The sequence below is a fragment of the Thunnus maccoyii genome, chromosome 20, assembly GCF_910596095.1.
Source record: "Thunnus maccoyii chromosome 20, fThuMac1.1, whole genome shotgun sequence".
In the NCBI taxonomy this organism is placed as follows: domain Eukaryota; kingdom Metazoa; phylum Chordata; class Actinopteri; order Scombriformes; family Scombridae; genus Thunnus; species Thunnus maccoyii.
The window spans coordinates 9,960,117-9,980,536 of NC_056552.1; the positions used below are offsets into that span (position 1 = coordinate 9,960,117).

General features: G+C 39.7%; 1 protein-coding gene and 1 non-coding gene across 2 annotated transcripts; both read right to left on the reverse strand.

The window, feature by feature from the left end:
• Positions 1-5,703: 5,703 nt before the first annotated feature.
• trnai-uau lies at positions 5,704-5,797 on the reverse strand. Its single transcript has 2 exons — positions 5,760-5,797; positions 5,704-5,739 (listed from the first exon to the last, which is right to left on the reverse strand). It is a non-coding gene; the product is annotated as a tRNA-Ile (tRNA).
• Positions 5,798-11,141: 5,344 nt separating this feature from the next.
• On the reverse strand, positions 11,142-19,443 carry LOC121886718 (metastasis-associated protein MTA1-like). Its single transcript, XM_042396946.1, has 6 exons — positions 19,243-19,443; positions 18,673-18,765; positions 18,365-18,526; positions 17,728-17,759; positions 17,516-17,634; positions 11,142-11,343 (listed from the first exon to the last, which is right to left on the reverse strand). The coding sequence occupies exons 2-6, from the start codon at positions 18,761-18,763 to the stop codon at positions 11,172-11,174; spliced, it is 576 nt and encodes a 191-aa protein (XP_042252880.1). The 5' UTR covers positions 18,764-18,765; positions 19,243-19,443; the 3' UTR covers positions 11,142-11,171.
• Positions 19,444-20,420: the final 977 nt, after the last annotated feature.

Genomic DNA, 20,420 nt, shown 5'->3' on the forward strand with positions numbered 1-20,420 from the left:
ATGATGCACTGGATCTAAAAGGTAGACACTCGTGAGTTATACCTGCGTACGCCGGAATTGACCAGTTCAAGCGGAGTCAGCCTTGAAATAAAAACGTTCACCCCGCGGAGGATGCTGGTTGAGCTGTTTCAACCTGGCAACAAAGAAAAATAACAGAAAACAAAGCGTGACACAGTTTAGTTTGAAGTGTTTTAATATAATAATATGTTTGGAAGTTGCACCACACATCAGCCCAAACGCCCCGGAGTCAATAACAAGCGCAACCTAACTCAAGCACAACAGGGACGCTTGAAGGGGTTCCAGGGAGTCTCCAATAAAAGCATTTTCATATAATTCACCAGAAATTATCATATTTCAAGAACTACTACTATTATATCTGTTATATCTGTATCTTATGTTTCATGTAGACTGTAGTTACACACGTCATAACTACATCAAACATGACAAAATATCTTATCAAATATACAATGTGATAACAACAACAACAAAAATAATAATGGTAATAATAATAATAATAATAATAATAATAATAATAATAATAACAATAATAATAATAATAACAATAATAATAATAATAATAATAATAATAATAATAATAATAATAATAACAGCTTAATTTATATGGGACTTTTTAAAAACGTTGTTTACAAAGTGTTTAACATTGTCTGCACATTATAAACAAAACACACAACAAAAAAAGCACATATGAATAATCAATGCATTTTAAATTAAAGTGTTAAAACAAAATAAAACAATGCCCACAGAATAAGGTAAAGGAAAAGAAAAGGAAATCAATGGAGAAGTTAAAACCATGAGTACTAATTGATGAAAGACCAAATCATATAAAAGCACATCTATAAAAGTATGTTTTCAGAAGCGATTTAAAAGTGTGTACTGAATCTGCAAGCTTAAAATCCTCTGGCAGGCTATCCCATAATTTTTGAGCCCTGACCGAGAAGGCCCGGTCCCCCTTTGTTATAAATTGGTATTTATAACATAATAATTGCTCATTATGTAGGCCTACATGTGACTGACTGACCTCTTTAATTAATGGTCCCCTATTTTTTATTAGTCACAACCTCTCACAAACTGAGGGGCATTCAAACTGTAATAAAATTGCACCTTTTCTTTAAAATTATGCAACTCTAAAATTTCCCAATGCCAGGCCTTCCTACTTCTATCACCATTTCTGGGTGATGGACCTGACACAGCTAAATAAAATGCTATGCTCACACGTAGTCTTGATTGTGCCACTCAAAAATTTCTCATATCATGTTTTTAACTTATTATCTGGTTTTAAACATGCAGCTACACCTTGCCTAGAACAAACTGCAACACTTGAACATTGACCCCTGCGTTATCATGTGACACATAAAGTTTTCTCTACATACAGTAAAAGTCAAAAGAAATTGCACCATCATTATCTCCACTGATCATAGCTATAGGGGCTATATAGCTATACCTTAGGGGGATTGTACAGTAATTACTCCCATGCTTATCTTAAATTCTACTAACCAGCTGAGGGATTCAGACAATAACTGCTCTAGTATTGTATGTTTAGGGAAGAACTGCAGTCTACAAAAAAAAACCACAACACTGTAGCCAGCCTGACTCTAGCCTGATCTACAAACCAAGCAAAGAGGGGACTTCCCTAGGGGCAAGAGAAGTGTCAACAGGTAGTTTGTCAGTGTAGAAAACTGTACAGATTGTACTAAGAGTAGGGGGGAGGTTGTCCTGGAGCCACCTGGCAGGTTTATCTGGCCATGAATGTACCTGCAAGCTTCAATTTGAAACCACATTCATTCACTTTCTGTATATTCTCTTCCTTGGCCTGATACAGTGCAGCAGACTGCCTGATTTTGGTGCAAAAAATAGGAAACAAGAGAGTTTTTCATGGCAATGAAAGACGTCAAACTCCAAAATAGGTCAATGATTTGCAGTAGGCCTGGTGGTTCCCCATATGACATAATGTTTTACGTGACCTCTTCCTGGTCTTATAGTGAGAGAGAGTCTCATTTGGAACAGTGTTACAAAAGAATGCTTTCCTTATCTCCAGTTAATCTATGCAACTGGTTCTTAAGGCGCCAGTATGATTAAGACGAAGTGCTTGTTAGATCCTCTAAAGCCGAGCAGAGTGTTAGTTGTGTCAACTCTACGCTACATGTTTTAATCGGCCTTTCTGCAAGACTAAAACGTACAAATTCTATGCTCACACTGTGCAGATCAACCGACCGATCATGACACACTGATTTTGACCATTGACAATTCCTATAAAGTTTATTGAAATAAGACGACCACATCCTCAATGTGTGTTGACAAAAAGAGAGAGACAACAGTACTATTTTGGAAGATTGGGATTAAAGTATTACTACACTAGGCTATTTAAACAACTGTAAAAAGAAAGTATGGAGGTACAGATGCCTGCAGAGATGCAGATCATCTGTCTGTTCCCCTGTCTGATGGCAGAATCGTGGGGGTTGCACCTAACAATTTTTCTAACTTTTGAAACAGAGAATTCATCAATCACACCCTCTTCTACACAGAAATTGGCCAAGTTTTATATTTATTAATTAGCCACAACAGAAATATGACATCACATCCTTTTTCAGAGCCCAGCGCAAGAAAGAATCGAGGAATAGAAATATGCATATTTTTTTTAGAAGCCTGAACCAATCAGTTGCATGACCGGTATATAAAGAGAAGTGATATTTCATTCATTCGATTAACAAAGATAGCTATAAAGCTATAAAAAGTAGGCTGGAGTGAATAAAACTGGGGTGAGGAGATTAAAACATAAACAAGAGTATAAGTGCGTGTATAAAGATGTTTAGTGAATCCGAGTCGTGTGTGTGTGTGTGTGTGATGGCAGGATGGGGAAAGCAGGGCTTATCCGTTGTCATTTTGTGTTTCTCTCTCGGGATTAGAGTTGATTCTTATTAATGAAAAACTCATCAGATATCAGAACTCCCTTAAGGAACCAACCAGGGTTATGAGACACAGGTCAGATTAAGACCCAGTTTAAATACTGTGTGTGTGTGTGTGTGTGTGTGTGTGTGTGTGTGTGTGTGTGTGTGTGAGTGTGTGTGTGTGTGGGCATGTTACAGACAGATAGAGAGTGTGAGAGAGCACAAGAGAGACAGCAGAGTGGTATTTAATTTTCCAAGATGAGGGATTATCACTGGCAGAATTTGATCATTCTGCTCTGATCTCAGGATGTTCAATCACAGCTTATCCCAAATATTAAACTCTCTGTCTTTTGTCCCCTTTCCCCTCAATCCCTGACACACACACACACACACACACACACACACACACACACACACACAAACACAGACGCTCGCGCCACTCCAACTGCCGAGCTTCTCATTGAGTAAAGTGGCCCGCTGAGCCTACTGTCAGGGTGGTGTGTGATTGTTCAGCCACCTGGTCACCTCAGGGGATGGGGGAGGAGTGGGGGCAAGGAAGGGGGGGGGAATAGGAGAAGGAGGAGGAGGAGGAGGAGGGGAGGGTCTCTGGTGGTGAAATGCTAGGCTTTAGCGTCTTATGTAGGCAGCTGAGGAGAGTAAATTAAAAAACTGTTACGTCTAATCCGGAGCACCAAGAACAAGTGGCACACACTCCAAAAATCTGATCCCTCATGTTTACATGGATCAGATGAGCTTACACAAACACACACACACACACACACACACAGACGCCAATGACACGCGCACAGACATGACAGCGTTCTCTCAAATACACACACTTACATGCATACATACACACATATTCCCCGCTGCTAAATACCCTGTGATTGTGTCCCGGGCCGGATGGAGGAGGGAGGGAGGGAGGGAGGGAGGACAGAAGAGGGAGGGTGGTGACGGGAGGTACAAGGCCCTGATCTGCACTCTCATTTTCAGCCTGGAGATCTGCACCCGGGGACATCTGGGTCACATCATTACTGCAATCTTCTGCTTGTTCATTCCCAGCTTTACAGGGCTTAGAGTGACAGACCTGCACACAAACACACACACAAAGCACACATACACACACGGGTACACACATATATACAGCATGTAACGGTTGTAAACAGTGAGATAAAATGATGTCTGAAAAGATTAAAATGATGGTTAGTGTCTTTAGTAACACGGATTTTAAGACACAGTGAAGAAACCGGAGGTGCAGACATCTCTGAGGTTGTGTGTGTGCCAAAGTAAAGCTTTTCTTTACAGCTGGATTTTGCTTGAAGCAGGGAAAATTGAAAATGTATGTTTATATATAGATTTTTGAGAATATAAATAAGCAAAACCATGTTATAATGTGATATCATATACTAGACTGAGAGACTGTCCTGCAGCCTTCAGTTGTCGATTTTTTTTTTTTCCTCCAAGTGTGAAAAAGTATCTCAACAGTTTGAAAAACATGCAAAAAGTCCAGGATGCTCTGTGTGGTGCAGTTGTTCTGCCCTCTAGTGGTGAGAAGCTGTTCTTACAATAGACTAGCAGTTCCAGGTGTTGACCTTGAGAGGGCGCTGTTGAACAACCTACCGAATGAAGACAGGTGAACTAAAGTTTCCAAAAGTATTTGAGTATTCAAAAAATATACTTTTTCTGGCATAAAAATGTCTTATTTTTCTGTGATCTTTTCTTTTCTTTTTTTTCAAATGTGTCCAATAGGAAAAATCCAAGATATTTTGTCTGTATTCATGATTATCATCAACTGATAATGAGCGTTTGATAAAAGATAAATGTGTCAATATAAATGTAATTATCACTTTTAAAGTTAATACCAAATAATATAGTTATTGTCATGGCAGTCCCTGAAGCAAACGGAAGTTAGTTTATAATTATTGTTTTTTAGCTATTTGCATTTTTAGTATTATCATCAATGTCAAAACACATGCAGCATACTTCATGTATAAACAGAAAATATGACTGAAGGGATGTACACATAAAACTACATTAAAATATGATTACAATACCACTCAGTGCTATATTTAACAATAACTTAGAAGGTCAAAGACAGAGTTACAGCAGATGTAAAGTTAGTTTCTACTTCACCTCACATCTTCCATTTGATTCTTGAGTTTCCTTTATATCTATTTCTTAATGTCTTTTTTAAATATCTGATGTAAATAACATTGAATTACCTTGTTACGAGGTTTTATACAAATAAGCGTGCCCTGCTTTTCTTTATGTTTTGGAAATATTATTAAGAACAACATTGCACATCTCAGTGTAGTAAAAGAGAGTCTACATTGTGTTGTTGGTTTAGTGTATCTCATTATAAAATAGTCAACATTAATCCAAAATTACACGTGTGTGTGTATGCAGGTAAGTTATACGAATATAGCCTACATTATCACACCTAAACTTGTTTGTTTTACACATAAAGTCCTAAAAACCTTCTTTTGCATTATACAAACACACTAGTCCAGTTTTGTACTGAGCCCAGACTTTACTGATCATTTATCTGTAGCAGTACACAGCTGCAGCGTTGAAACATATTGGATTAAACACACCTGATGATATAGAGGAAGGTGTGTTTATCACTTGGTGTCTATATGCTCGTTTGTACCTGAATGTAGCACAACTGTAAAGGGGGGGATTAGTGTGAGACGTCGTTGGTGCGCAGTGCAAGAAGTCTCCTCTCGTTGAGCTCCTGAGGGGGTTTTACCTGCCGACACCAGGTGCTGACAACAGGTGAGGGTTAGTCTAAAAACTCTGCTCCAGGTGAGGCTCGAACTCACAACCTCGGCATTGCTCTGCTGAATACTGTCATATAAGTACCGCGCGCTAACCGATTGCGCCACTGGAGCTACGGCGTGAAGCCGCTGGGAAAACGATTTAAGAATAGACACGAGCGCCTGCGTGAGACCTGTGTAAGATTTGTGTCTTCTATTTGTGTTTATGTCTGTTTTTCAGTCAGTGAAGCGTTGGAAACAGCGGGGACCGGATGAAAACCTGTCGGGACGCCGGTGGTCACACAGAGTTCAGGCTTCAGCAGCTTATATAGAGCCGACTCACATGCTACGTTCACGTACCTCTCATAAAGCTCCGAATTCCAAATATCAACATGAGTAATGCAACTTGTGTGAAGTTCAGCGTGTTGTTGTTCGGGGAAAAAGTAAAAAAGACATTAAGTGTGTTGTTACAATAATAATGTCTTTGTGTCTGTTTAGGATTATGTTGATTTTATGAAGGTATCTCACAAAAAAGAAATTAAAAAAATGAAAATACAGCTGTGGAGCGTTTTACAAAGAACAACATTGACAGCAAAATCACTTAATATGTGAAATATAAAATCAAGACACGTCACGGACTGCGTGAAAACACCTGGGGCATGAAAAAATGTAATATTTTTTTAGCCTAATAAAAAAAATTCTTTGTTAGTAAATTCTAAGTTTTCACTCTCCTTACACACAGATTGTTGGGAAGTGGATGGATTGAAGGTTTCCAACCATATCAGAAACAGGAATTTATTTGGGAACTGGGTTCTCATGGGTCCTTGAAGTCCTTGAACGTTTGTGAATTTGAGGAAAAAAAATCAAGGCCTTGAAAGTTTTTGAAAGTAGACATAATAGACATGGTGGACATGGGTCATTGAAAGTGCTTGAATTTATAGATTTTGTGCAAGAATAGAATCATGTTTTGGTGTGCTGTATTAGAGAAAGCAAGAGACCACATAGTCTGTGAGCTTCTGTAAAGCCTGATAGTTATCATTATAAAAATTCTGTGTTATAACCGTAATTAACCTTGATCCATGTCTCAAACCATATTGTGTTGGGTCCTTGAATTTGAGGGAATTGGGCCTGGAAAGTCATTTAATTTGATGTTTAAGAAGGTGTGGGAAAACTACAAACTACAAAAAAAAAAACCAAACCTTTTTTTTTTCCTTTTGCAGTCCCACATTGTGATTTTGGCCAAACAGATGTGTGTTTACATGCCTAATACAGCTATATACCTTAAATTTAATGACATGTTTGAGTTTATGCCACAGCACCAATCTGTAAAATCTCTATTTATACATTTTACTACATGTCTAGAGACTGTCCTCTCAAGAAAAACTACACAAAAGGTTGTAAAATGCCCCAAAATGACATATAGTTACGTTTGAGTTTAATTCGGAGGACTTGTTTGTCCTCCAGGATCTGTCTGCTAAGGAAACATAAACTCATTAAAAGCATTTTTGTATGTGCACATATGATATTTATAATATTCCTGGCAGCACATGAAGGCAGCAGCATTCATACAGGTGTTTCTCTTACTGTTGCCAATAGTATACGGACACACCACTTACATTTTGTGTACTTTTGGTCTGGGGCTGTTTTTCATTGAGATAAATCTTCATGCCACAGAAGACAGTAATCTTTTAAGTGTGCTTCCAACCTTGTGGCAAGGTCCAGAGAAATGCTCTTCCAAGTTTGGTGGAGAAGAACTTGAAAGGCCTGCACAGAGCCCCGACCCCGACCCCATCCACCTTTGAGATGAGCTAGAACGCCGACTGCAAGCAAGGCATTATCGCCCAACATCAGTGTCAAACCTCACTAATGTTCTTGTGCCTGAATGGGAGAAAATCCCTGCAGCCAGGTTTCAACATCTTGTGGAAAGCCTTCACAGAAGAATGGAGGCAGTTACAGCAGCATATGTAAATGTCCGTGGTTTTGGGACAAGAAATTCAACAATCACACACACTTTTGGCCACTGGAGTAGTCTCTAAATTTAAGTCAAATGTGCAGCTGTTAAAATATATTAGTAGAGAACAGATGACATGTTAAAATTAATCTGTTGAGGCTTTTCTAATCCCCTGCAGTCCCACGTGCCTATAGCTGAAAGACAAATCCAATTACAACATGTCAGGTTCAATCAAAATATTGTCATTCACACTCTCCCTCTGTTTCTGATTTTCCCCTTCAGTGGAAACCAGAAACTGTATAGAAAAGATGAAGGGGGGGGGGGGGGGGAAACCAGCAGTTGACTGTGGTCACGTTTCTAAAGCTGCGTGCAGTGACGAGAGGTGTAAACTGAAAATGAGAAGCCTTTCTGAACACATACGCACACATACACACAGAGTAAAGTACCTTGAGGCAGGCTATAAGCTTCCAAGAACATGGTTCATATTCTGAGAGCACTCCTCATTTCTCATCACTGTGTCAAATTGCCATATTTTGTGGGGGTATTTTACGATATCCTCACACAGGCCGCAGTGTGTATCAGGCCTCATCTATCACACACCCCCTCAAGAGCAACACAAAGAGAAACAGAGAGACATAAAGATGGAGTAGGTGGATGAGAGACAAGGCAGCCTGTCAGAATGTAACACTACTAAATGACTCACTGAGACTGGACACCAATAATCTGGCATTGTGTTGTTGTTGTTGTTTTTTTTTTATTATTCTCAGCATATTCATAAGTCAACACATGACATACAGGAAACACTAACATAAACATTCGTAATGAAAGAGAAGAAATCATGTGACCCATCGGTCATCAGCTGAGGCTCTCACCTCAAAGACATGCGGCGGCGATGCCAGATTCGAAACTCAGAATAAACACACCTGAAGGCCTGAATGGATTAACTGGCAGCTTTTTGAGGCAACGCCCTCTGGCAATATTGTCATGCAGCGGGGGAGAGGTTCGAAAACAGGATAAACTCGACTGTTTGGATTTAAAGAACAAATGCACTGAAGAAAATTTGTTAGCAAATAGCAAACGGCTGCTGGCAAAAGTTGCTTGTGTTTTTTTTGCCTCAAAACGTTGCCGGTACATCACGGCCTTGAGTAAATTATTAGAGATCCATGCCCTTTTTCTGCTGCAAAGGAAGTGCTTTAGTACCCATGTTAGGGCTAGGTAGGTACAGTCGGCCATAGAAATAGGATGAGTAGAATTTACAGTGCTGTAATGAGATATACAATGTATTATACACTTGTTCATAAGGGAGGCTTAGCGCTATGCTGCTATTTCTTTGCCTTGTTATCCTGCAGATTCTTCATGAATAACAGACAGCTTGTTAGGTGGAGTTATAGAAGGTTTGTTAAATAATGTCTTCAATGTCAACACCAGCTCCACCTCACTGATTTTGAGCCTTAAGGATGAAAAACTGCAGGTGAAACACAATTTGAAGCAGCCGTTTCTTAAAAGGCCGCCAGTTCAGTCTTCATATAGTGCATTTTCTTTTTTTCTTTTTTTAATGTCAGCGTTGGACACTTCTCCAATGTTAAAGGATATGGCTGGAAAATATTTTGTTTTCTATTTTCTTATTGTTAACAAACCTCATGTGCAGCGCCAAACCAACAATGAAGTGATCCTACTTATAAGTTTTGTGTGTGTATCCAAAGCCTGATATGTTTTATTCCTCTGTGCCATAGACCTCAAATGTTGTCCAAAAACTATTAAAAACAAATCAGTTGCACTGAGTGACAAGTTCCTTCGCCAAAGAAATTACGGTCACAGTAATTTGTTTAGAAACGGCTCCAAAGACTAATAATAGTGAACAACAGTGTGGCTCATTGACGTATTTTTAATAGTTTTTTGGCAGCAACAGGAGGTCTATAGCACTGAGGAATAGAGTTGCAAAGTGGGAGTTATTTCTGGCACTCTTGGTTCCAGAAGTAAAAATCCCATTAATTTTTCCCACAGACAACATTACTTTTCTCACAATTTGAGCTCTTCTACGGCTTGAATCAGCATGAAAACAAAAGATGGACAACGAGCTACAACTTCAGCGACAAAGTGTTTTAAATTCATTAGGTTCTGTTTGCACCCATGGCTTCTTCTTCATAGCCACGACGGTCGAGGCTCATGGGTATTCTAATAATCTTAGCCATCCCCCAAAATCACAGAGAAAACATGATTTCTCAGAAACAAAGTTGAAATAATGTGCTCGTAATACGATCTTATAGGATCGTTACATTATCCAGGCGAGTCCTGAGTTTCTATATTAACATTAAACGCACAGTATGTTATTTCTGCCACTAGGGGGTCTCTCAATCACAACAATAACAAAAGATGGAGTTTGATGACGTGAAGTAGTGTGGGATCATGGGAGTTGTTGTCTTCATTGTTTAACTAGACAGACAGAAGAAAAGAAGAGAGGCGAAATTGTGTTCACAGACGCAGTAATGTATTAAAGTTATATAGCCACAAGTAACTTTAGCTAACGTTCGCTTTACGGGGACAGCTTCGGCGACAGAACGTACAGCAAATGACAATGAATATCAATCGTGCCCATTATCAGTGAGCAATACAAACAATAGTAAACAATAGAGTGGCTAGTTAGCTAGTTCGTTGAGTTCCTTCCTCCCTCTCTTAAACATCATCTGGTTTCTCCCGTGTTTCCCTGGAAGTTACAGCAAGTAAAGTGACCAAGTGAAGACCGTTACCTTGATTAAAATTACAGATTTCTCTGGGTTTGAACATTGTTGGAAATATTTGGGATAATGTAAGTACACAACTCAACCAAATATATAACATAGGACTGGTCATTTTTAGACGTTTTCATGCAAAAAAGTTACATATTATGTCTTTATGTCTCTATAGAATATATCAGACTATGGATACACACGCAATACTTGTCAGGATGAGTTCATTGTTGGTTTGGCTCTGCACATGAGATTTGTTGACAAAAATATAGAAAATCACCAACCATATCCTTTAAAAGAAGGTTAGCCCCCACAAATGCAAAACCTACCCCCCTCCCATCCCAATCCAGCCCCATGCCCCTCCCCCCCCCCCCTTCCCAAAATAACTTTATACAAACTGATAAAACTTCACGATTCACAATCAACACAAAAGTCACACGAATTTCCGTCATTATGGCCATCCATAGAAACTAAGAACGACATCCCCTCATTCTCTCGCATGTCGTTGGCATGATCACACACACGCACACACACACACACACGCACACACACTCTTTCTCTCTACATCTCTGTTACACACTCACATGCACCCATGTATGTACATATACATATACATTCCCACTGGATTAAAGACAGGCAGCACTTGCAGTCAGGTCAGGTGTATGTTTCTATTGCATCACGGCTCATCACATCCTTCTGGGTAAAAGTGGTCAAGGATTATGAGGGTATTTTAAGGATTAAAAGTAAAGGAGGGTTTGATTTTATGAGAGAACGGGAGGGGGGGGGGTGGGGATTTGTTAGTGTGTGTGGAGGTCGGAGGGTCCGTGTTTGATCAGTCGTGGATGACGATGGGGCCTCGCATCCTCAGGCTGGGGTGAGGGTGCGGAGGGGCCAGGACGAGCCCCTGCGGCGGGCCCTGGGAGACCCTGCGCAGGGTGATCTGCTCGCAGGGCTGCCGGCAAGCGTGTCTCAGCTGGGACCGGGACAGCAGCCGTCTGGCCCTCCTGGAAAGGTGGAGACAAGACAGGACCATGAGTGAAGAAGATTTACCCATGCAAACCTAATATCAATAAAAAGTCAAATATTAGTGGTTAGTAGTATTAACAGTAATCACAGTATAGACAAAACAATCTCACCAGTTTGTCCAATTGGTAGTTATTAGTTTTTGGTATACCTATTTTGTCATTTCCTATATTTCCCAGAATCCTGTTCCTCCTCCTGAATAGCCTCTCTTCCCAAGTTTCTGTAACTTAATGGGTTTTTCTCATAGATTGCTTCTTTCTTCAGTCTCTCCTCAGTCTCTGACTTTAATCTAAGATAAATGGGTATCTACTGCTGTGCTGCTGGGTGGTAACATTTGAACCCCTTTGTCATTTTAAAGCAGCATTAAATTATTTTTGACCACTTGAGGGCAGCAGAAAAAGCTGTTAATACAACATTGACATGTTGGAAGTTGTTGTGTCAAAAGTGTTAGGCAACCAGTTGCTTATTTACATGTCCAGCAGACACTGAGCAACATTAGCATTCACTTGGCGTTGTGTTGTGTTGTGTTGTTTCTCCACCATCTCCTATGGGAAATGCTCCACTGTGTTGTTGTCACTAACTTTGATCCTTCAGTTGTTTTGTGCTGGGCAGGTAGTGTACAGTTGTTTTTTTTGCTGAAAACAGCTGCTTGTAGAGACTGGACGAGATGAATGAGAGCGGTAAGAATAAACCAAAACATCCAATTTTCTTTTAATTTGTTTTCTTGAATTCTTTTTTTCCGTCTTTGTCTTTCTTTTCTTCTGAATTTATCTGTCAATCAGTTATATCAATATGCTTGTCCTGTTCTGTGTGAATGGTGTAAAACTAATCAAAAAATAATTTTAAAAAAAGTTGGTCAAATATTGATTAGTGCAGTTTTAAACAAGAAAGAATTACAATTACATATTTCATAACCACTGGCATGCAACCAGAGCCTCATTGAAACTGTTATCTTAGAATATGGACAACAACAGATGAAAAAAACCCATTGAGTTACAGAAGCTAGAGAAACAGAGGGTATTCTTTCAGTTCGAGATATAATTGATTTACAACTGCTTCTCAAATCACAACATATGTTGTGGCTGCACTGCATCCTGGTCGATTGAGTTTAGTGGTGTACAAGACACTTCCTCTCTGCCTCTGATCTTTAGGAAAATAAGTACATCTAGGAATACAAGACCATTGCCATTAGCTGTTTTTAACAGTTAAGGTGGACTGTAACAGTTTTGCTGTGATTTGCTATTGTAGATTTGTTATTAAAGTTGAATAATAGAGCTCAATATTAATCAGTCGCCAAAAATTCATGATATTTCTTAGCATTCTTACTATATCTCATAACTGTAGCCACCTATGAGCTGTTTACTTCCATACTGCAATGTGGCAGAAACCGCCTGCAGCTGAATGAGGTGCCAGCACAGAAACAATGGTGATAACTGGCTTTGGGTCGTGCTTTATAAGAGTTCATTTCTCATGTATATTAATGGTTTACCAGTAGTTTAATAGCGATGATCCTACTGGACTAATTACTTGGCTGTAAGTATGTCATAAATCGACACCGTATTCTATTTTCAGTGTGTCCGGTCTATGAGATAAATAAACTAATAAAGAGAAAGGACTGTGAACTTTAAGGTGATTCTGATGATTTACTGTAAACAGAAAAGTTCAGCTCGAGGGCACCGAATTGAGTTTCCACGCCGCTGAGAAAGTGATTATAAACAACCGCTCTTTCTCATTTCAGGAGGATTCACTAAAGCGGAGTGCAACATTTATTGAGCATCGGGACTAGAATCACTAATACACATCTCCGTTATGAGGTAAGAGAGAGGCGCATCTCTGCAGGATTTTTGTGGCTTATGAAGGGAGCTTGGTGGTAATTTCCAGACTGCAGTGGGTTTTGTGCTGTGGCAGGAAGGCTCTTTTCAACAGCCCACAGCGACCGATAACACTAAACCCAAGACCGTGTGGCACACTAAGATGTGTTGGAAACAGCACTAATGGAATTCATTTGGAGACAAATGCAACATACATAATCACAACGTATAGGTGATTATTCATGGTTCCTTTTAGGGTGTCGAGAAAAACACTTTTAGATGTAATGCACAGCAAAGCCTTCTTTATGTGCTCTGTATTTTCTTCCTCTTTCACAGCACTCAGTGGCACCGAGATGTTTTTCTTGTATACTGAACAGGAAAACACACCAGTTCCCTACAGATCCCTGCTGATGATAAGATAAGCACTAGAGCACTCAAGAAGACTCTTTGCACAGTGTGTGCCTGCATATTAAAGTACAGTAAATGTGCCTGAAAGTGCGCATTTGTCTATACAATGTACTCTGAGATTGATTATCACTAAGCTTGATATTGTCACTTGGAGGGTTTTTTTTTTATTATTATTCTTTATTTATTCAAGGAATTTTCACTGAGAGGAAGCCCTGATCACATTCACACAGTTACACACATTCACACCTTTAGGCTCCTCAGTAGAACCACAGTCTGATCTGCAGTTAGGGTTGCCTCAAGGGCACCTCGGTGGTGGTAACGAGGGAGGGGGGACTGAAACGACCGATCACAAGCTCGCTTCTCTAACCTTTAGGTCTCCACTGCCCCCATGCCAATCCACGAGCAGAATATAAAAGTAGGAGCAGAATATAAAACAGAGATGAACAGAACAGATTTCGCTCCGGTGGCAGTTAATCTAAAGCTCTGTTGTTTGTCTGTTCAGCTGTCTGTTGGGAGGAGTAAAAACAAACATGTAAATCGATGGTCAAACATATCAAGCTGTCTCATTTACATGTCAGTTGTGCTTTCTCTTGTTCTCTCTCCTCATGTTTCCAACTTCTGATGCTTTGTCTGTCCAAATTCAACTTCTCTGTATCAGGTATCTCAGTATCTAATTAGCTTTCTATGTTCATCCTTTTAGGACATGCTTTTACAGTGTTTTTTGTGCACTACAATATAATTCTGAGATCTATTTTTTAACCATGCTAGCTGTGTGGGTCTCGGGACGTATCTCAACAACTTTTAGATGGATTGGCATGAAAGTTTGCACAGACATTCATGGTGCCTACAGGATGAATCCCACTGACTTTGGTGATCATCTGACCTTCCATGTAGCTCCACCAGCAGGTCAAAGGTTTCAGTTATCCGGTGAAATATCTCAAAATATAGTCTGTCACTGCACTGCGACAGAACTGTGATCATTTGTTGGTCCGCTGGCATTTTATCAAGCTTCATCATCAGGTCAAAATAGCTCATAGGTTTATTATTTTGTTATTTTTGTCCCATTTGAATTGTTTTTTTTTTTACCCTCTGTAAAGCACTTTGTAACCTGTGTTAAGAAAAGTGTTACTTTGCTGCTTTTTTCAGTTTCTTTTTGTCTCTCTTGCCTCCTTGAATAAGTGGGAGAGATTTCCCACTCCCACGTCTCTCTGCTCTGTGACACACTGCATTCTTCATCGCGCTGAGAGAGAAAAAGAGAGGGATAAAGAGACGGAGAAGGGGAAGAAAATGAAACTTCTGATCATCTCTCATTAGCAGAAGCCTTTCAGAGCAGATCTATTAACATCTTCTATTTCAGAGAAGCATTAATTGAGTGCTAGAAGAGCGAATGACAGTATAATGTAACAAAGAGTAGAGTGTTCATAACGATGCTTTCTCTCTCTCACACACAGCCATGTTGATGTCAGTGGTGAGTGAGTGATCCATAGCCATGGTTAATGTGGTAATGATATTTCCACTCAGACCCCAGCGGTGCCTGGCTCCTCGCTGGCCCATCTGCACCAGTTAGCTGCTCTAATTTTAGCCTCGGCAGTCCGAAGGCGGCTGTGAGGGCCGGGCGCCATGGCTCATTTAGACACAGGCTTAATGGAAGAACATCTTTCTCACTCACATACAGACATGCAAGCTTTGACTCATTATCCGCACGCACATGTGTGTATGAGTGTATGAGAGAGTGTGCGTTTGTGCATAAGTGTGTGTGTGTGTGTGTGTGTGTGTGTGTGGAGGAAAATAAAAAGGAACAGATTTTGTGTGTGTGTGTTTATTTAGCTCTATATTCAGTTATGTCTAACACAAAGTGTGTCCAGTGTTTGCACTGAGTAACCTGTTGTTTGGGTTCTTGAGATATTCAGATCAGCAGTTTTTTTTAAACGCTTTCTTTCACTGGCATTTTATGTATTTACAAGGCAAAAAAGAAATACTGACATATTCCTATTAATTGTAAGCAGAATATTAGGCTACTGCTGAGGCATCACATCAAATATTGTGAAGAGCTGTTTATGGATGAGCACATATTTCTGAATGAAACCCCACAATATATCATAAAATGAGGTTATAAAAGCAAACTACACACTGATAGTGCTAGAGGTTTTACAATTTATTGATTTGATTTAATTTTTATTCTTTCAGCAACAACTGAATGCATCATCAAATCTCACATTTCATTTGTTTCATTCAATTTGAGTTTTAAATAACTTTTAAAGACATTTTTTCTGACTGTGGATTTTGGCCTCTATCACTTACATCACAGGAGGAATGATTACAGTGAGAAAAATCTGTTTCAATGTTCATATGGACAGACTGATTGTTGTTTTAAGACAAACATGAAACATTATGAACCTATCCTTTAAGTGCTTTGAGCTAAATGCTAACGTCAGCATGCTAACATGCTGATATTTAGCAGTTTTAGTGTTCAGCATGTTCACCATCTTAGTTCAGAGTGTTAGCATGACAATGTTTGATCATTAGCATGTAAACACGAAGTAGAGCTGAGACTGAAGGGAATATCACTACTTTTGTAGGTATTTGGTCATAAAAGAAATATGAATAAAGGTATTTTGTCTTTATTAGACCACTGATAGTGTAGATATAGACAAGAAATATTGGGAGAGAGAGAGAAGTATGTATTCAACTAAGGTATTTGGCTGGAATCAAACCAAGGATTTGCGGTCACTATAAAGCCACATGGCTAGCATGGCTAAAATAACTGAACTGAATAAGGCAACAATAATTAAACCTAACAGTGAACCACAATTTTGAAGAATTTAATATATTTTGATGGCAAAAATGAAGCCTTAAAAGAAAAAAACAGCTCAGCGTGTCTACATTCAGAGAGCCAGGAGCTTTTAAATAAGGTCATGAATGGATGTCAGGTCCCCCAAAAACCCCCTCTCTAAAATTCTTTCTTTTTATTTTATTATTATTATGATTTTTTTTCCTCCTCTGTAAATCAGCAAGTGCTTATAAACTCAACACACATTAGTAAACTAATAGCCTGAGAGCTGTCTCTTTTCCCAATAGACCTTTTTCATTGACGACATGTTGACATTTCACATTAGGAAAAGTGCAAATAATATAATTAATGATGGCTGAATTCCATTTAGCTGCATCAGTTTCAGGGTCCTGGTATCGTGCATCCAGACTCACTGTCAAGCTGTCATGACTTACGAGGACGCTTGAATAGAAAGGAGCCATCGTTACTGTTATTGGTAACAGCTGTGCTTTTCCTTCTGGGACAAGTCAAAATGTTGCTGTGAAAAAGGCCTATTGGAACCAGATTACACTGTTTTTTTTCTTCCAGGAATCCTTTCTTATGTTATTTCCAAACATGAAGGTCTAGATGCTGTTTCAAAGCCGTCCTCACACAGACAGAAATTAAACAACCGTGTCTCGAAATATTGAAAATCAGGTTTTCATGTGTAGAATGCTAAAAAAAAAAGCAAATCTCACCCCAAAATAAAGATAACATGGTAGTTACGGCCTTGTTTATGTCATATTTTCATCAGTTTCTTCTAGAATGAAGTTTTCTTATTTAGCTCTTTAAAATAAAGAGATCACAAAAATATCTTGGTTCAGTTTGTCTAAATCAGGGCCTTTACTGTCTTTCTTAGCCGCATGAACAGCTGTTAGTATTTGTGTGATTTTAAGCACTTGGGAATTATGTGGTATCCGGTTGTGGGTGTTTGTACTACACTGCTGTGTGAAATCACAACAGGACAAAAATAACTACGTGTCCTTTTCTGTCACAGCTCAATTCTTCTCATCTGCTGTCGCTCAGCTCTCAGCACACATTGATTTCTTTTCTCATACATTACACACACACACACATACACACAGTCAGGCCATCAGAGGTCGGAAAAGGGTCACCTTTGCTTACCTGGTCTCCCGGGTGACGAGGAAGAAGCTGTCATCGGGGGCATCGATCCAGTTGGGACGTCTCTTGCGGATCATCACTCCTCCCCGGGTGTTTCCGCTGCTGCTGTTGCGGCCGTTATGCTGAGAAAAGATGATTAAATATCATTTAACTTCAATAATCAGCAGTGATGTGAACATGTAGGAATTGTTTAATAAAATATGTAAGACACCTACCAGGAGAGGTCCACCTGTTGTACCTGGGTTCTCTGCAAAACAAAGCCAGAGCAATGAGAGAGAGATGCAAAGTATGCATGAGGGAATCTGTCAGTTGTGAATAGTATTGATTAGTTTATTACTTTTCCTAGTAACAAGTGGTGCAACAAATGACTGTGTTTCAATTTCAGTAAAAATAGTGACGTTACCAATAAAAAACAAAGTGTCAGACTGAAGTTGAATCATCCAAATTATCCAAATGACCCCCATCTGCTGATTCGTTTTCATTAGAATTAGTTGTCATTCTCTCCAACGAGCTAGTTTAGATAAGAAATGGCAGAAAAGGTTATCAACTCCGGGTGTATCTCCACTAATTTGATTTTTATCAAGCAAAAGGATGACAAAAACATTGGATATAAACACTGTTTGGTCCCCAAGGGTCATTAACATCATAACTGACTTCGTTAAAAGCAAGAGGGGATGCATTTTCCAATATTTTGGGGGGAGAGGGAGGTGTAACAGATGTAACACAAGTAGGACTTTCTGCTTCTAGGAAGGATTAAGCAATAACAGTCTTATTGAGATACAACTCATAATTACTTTTGCAGAATCAGTTTATAGCTCTGCTTTTAAGATATGTGTGTCGGTGTGTGTGTACCTGAGCGCCTGTCCGGCTCAGCCCTGCTGTGGTGATGGTAGCTGCGTTTTCCCAGCATGCCGTGGGGTCCGTGCGGGAGAGAGGAGAGGAGGCGTCGAGGGGGAGGCGTCTGCAGGCCTGCGGTGCGGTGGGAGCGAGGGGCGTGGGCTGCCGGACGGGACTCTGGAAGAGACACCACACAGGGGCTGCATCAACTGGCTCCTACAGGCCACCTTAAGTTTTTTTTTACTTTTTTACTCTTTCATTGGACATTGGAGTCAAATTAAACTAATTAGGGTCAAATGACTTAATTGTGTGTGTTGATTTACCTAGAAACTGCAGAACACTGGTCAGAGTGCTCCTTTGGGCGGCTCTGGTTTTGGGTAGGCGAGTCCCCTGCCCTTCCGACACCCTTAACATGTCTAAACCACACAAATGCACGCACACACACACACACACACACACACAAATACGTATTTTACTAAGCACTGCAGTGGCTCTCCCACTGCCCTCCTTTACTTCAATTACTGACTGAACAAGAATATTAAATAGTCTTTAACATTTCTGCAAATCATGCAAATAAAAACCAAGTTCATGTGAGTAGACTGATGTAATTCTGTGTGAAATAAGTTGTTGGTCAAAACGTCTTTATGGTGTTCATGATTTGTTCAATGAAAATGATTTTTTTTTTTCATGTTTCAAACAAATGCATGGTTTCAAAAACAGGATGCAGGTGAGCAAATCAATTCAAGGTGTTAAAATGGTAACTTACTTCCAGGGGGATGGCATGACCACAGAGGAACAATCTCTCACACATGCACATACAGATAGATGTAAGTACATGCTTACATGCACACATGTCCCAAAAAAAAAAAAAAACATATTGGAAATGCACATACATCACAACATGAGGGCGGTATGACAGCAGGCACTGAAGGTGGAGTCCATGCTGGAGGGGAGGCGTGCCTTTGCGGTTCCTCTGGGCTCGACAGCCGACCAGAGAGTGTGTGTGGTGGAGTTGATGGACAGATAACACGGACACATGAAGCACAAGGACTCGGAAGAGATGCTTTCAGGTGTGACTTTATTTGGAGGTCTACTCTCACATTCACACAGTGATGAAAGAAAAAAGCGCATAAAAGAGGTAGAAGATGAGATGGAAATATTGCAACTGTCGTTAGAAAAACGGAGGAGGAGGAGGAGGAGGAGGAGGAGGAGGAGGAGGCAAAGTGGAGGGGAGAATGACTCTGAGTGGCAAATCCTGGCCGCAGGATTTACAAGACAGAAGAGGCAACAGGATGGATTTGTATGAATATTGCATGATTTGAACACAGGAAATAGCTGAGTGGATGGTGCGGTAAGGTCATGGCCCTGTAGAGGTCTCCTTATGGGTGATCTACAGTGGGGGATGCAGCCAGCAGCAAAGCAGTCAAGAGCAGCTAGTTATTACTTCAGCTTTTAACCTCCCTTCTTTCAAGATTCATCAGTCCAAATCTGTCTAAAGCTCATTATAAATCCAAACACAATTGGACAATGAATTGCCTAATACACTCACAAAAAACACACGATTTACAGCATGGAAAAATATGTGCGCAAAATGGAACAAAAATGTTTAAAAAAAAAAAAAAAAAAAAAATGGCGAGGGCAAACACACTGAAGCTGAGATTCAATATTTACAATAAACAATCATCCTGGATGAAACATTCAGCACAAAGTGAGCGCGCCTTCGCCAGGAGCGCCGTGCAAAATAGAGCCTCTCTTAGTAAAATACATTTTCTCTACATCTAATTGCAGCAAATATATGGCTCAGACTAGAATATGAGTTCTTTTGGATCCTATTACAACCTAGTTGTTAATTACAGGAGCGATATCAGTAATTGTGTCTGTATTTTAAAAGCGTGTGCAGGCGTGCTCATGTAGAATAGCCCTGTTTAACCAATAAATCTTTGTGTATAATTCCAACAATGGCTTTCAGTTCACAGTTAACTAGGAACCGTAACAGATAAAAGAATTTTTAAAAAATGAAAGCACGAATGAAAAGATGATCAAAACTCATAGTTATGAGGACAGGCAGTCT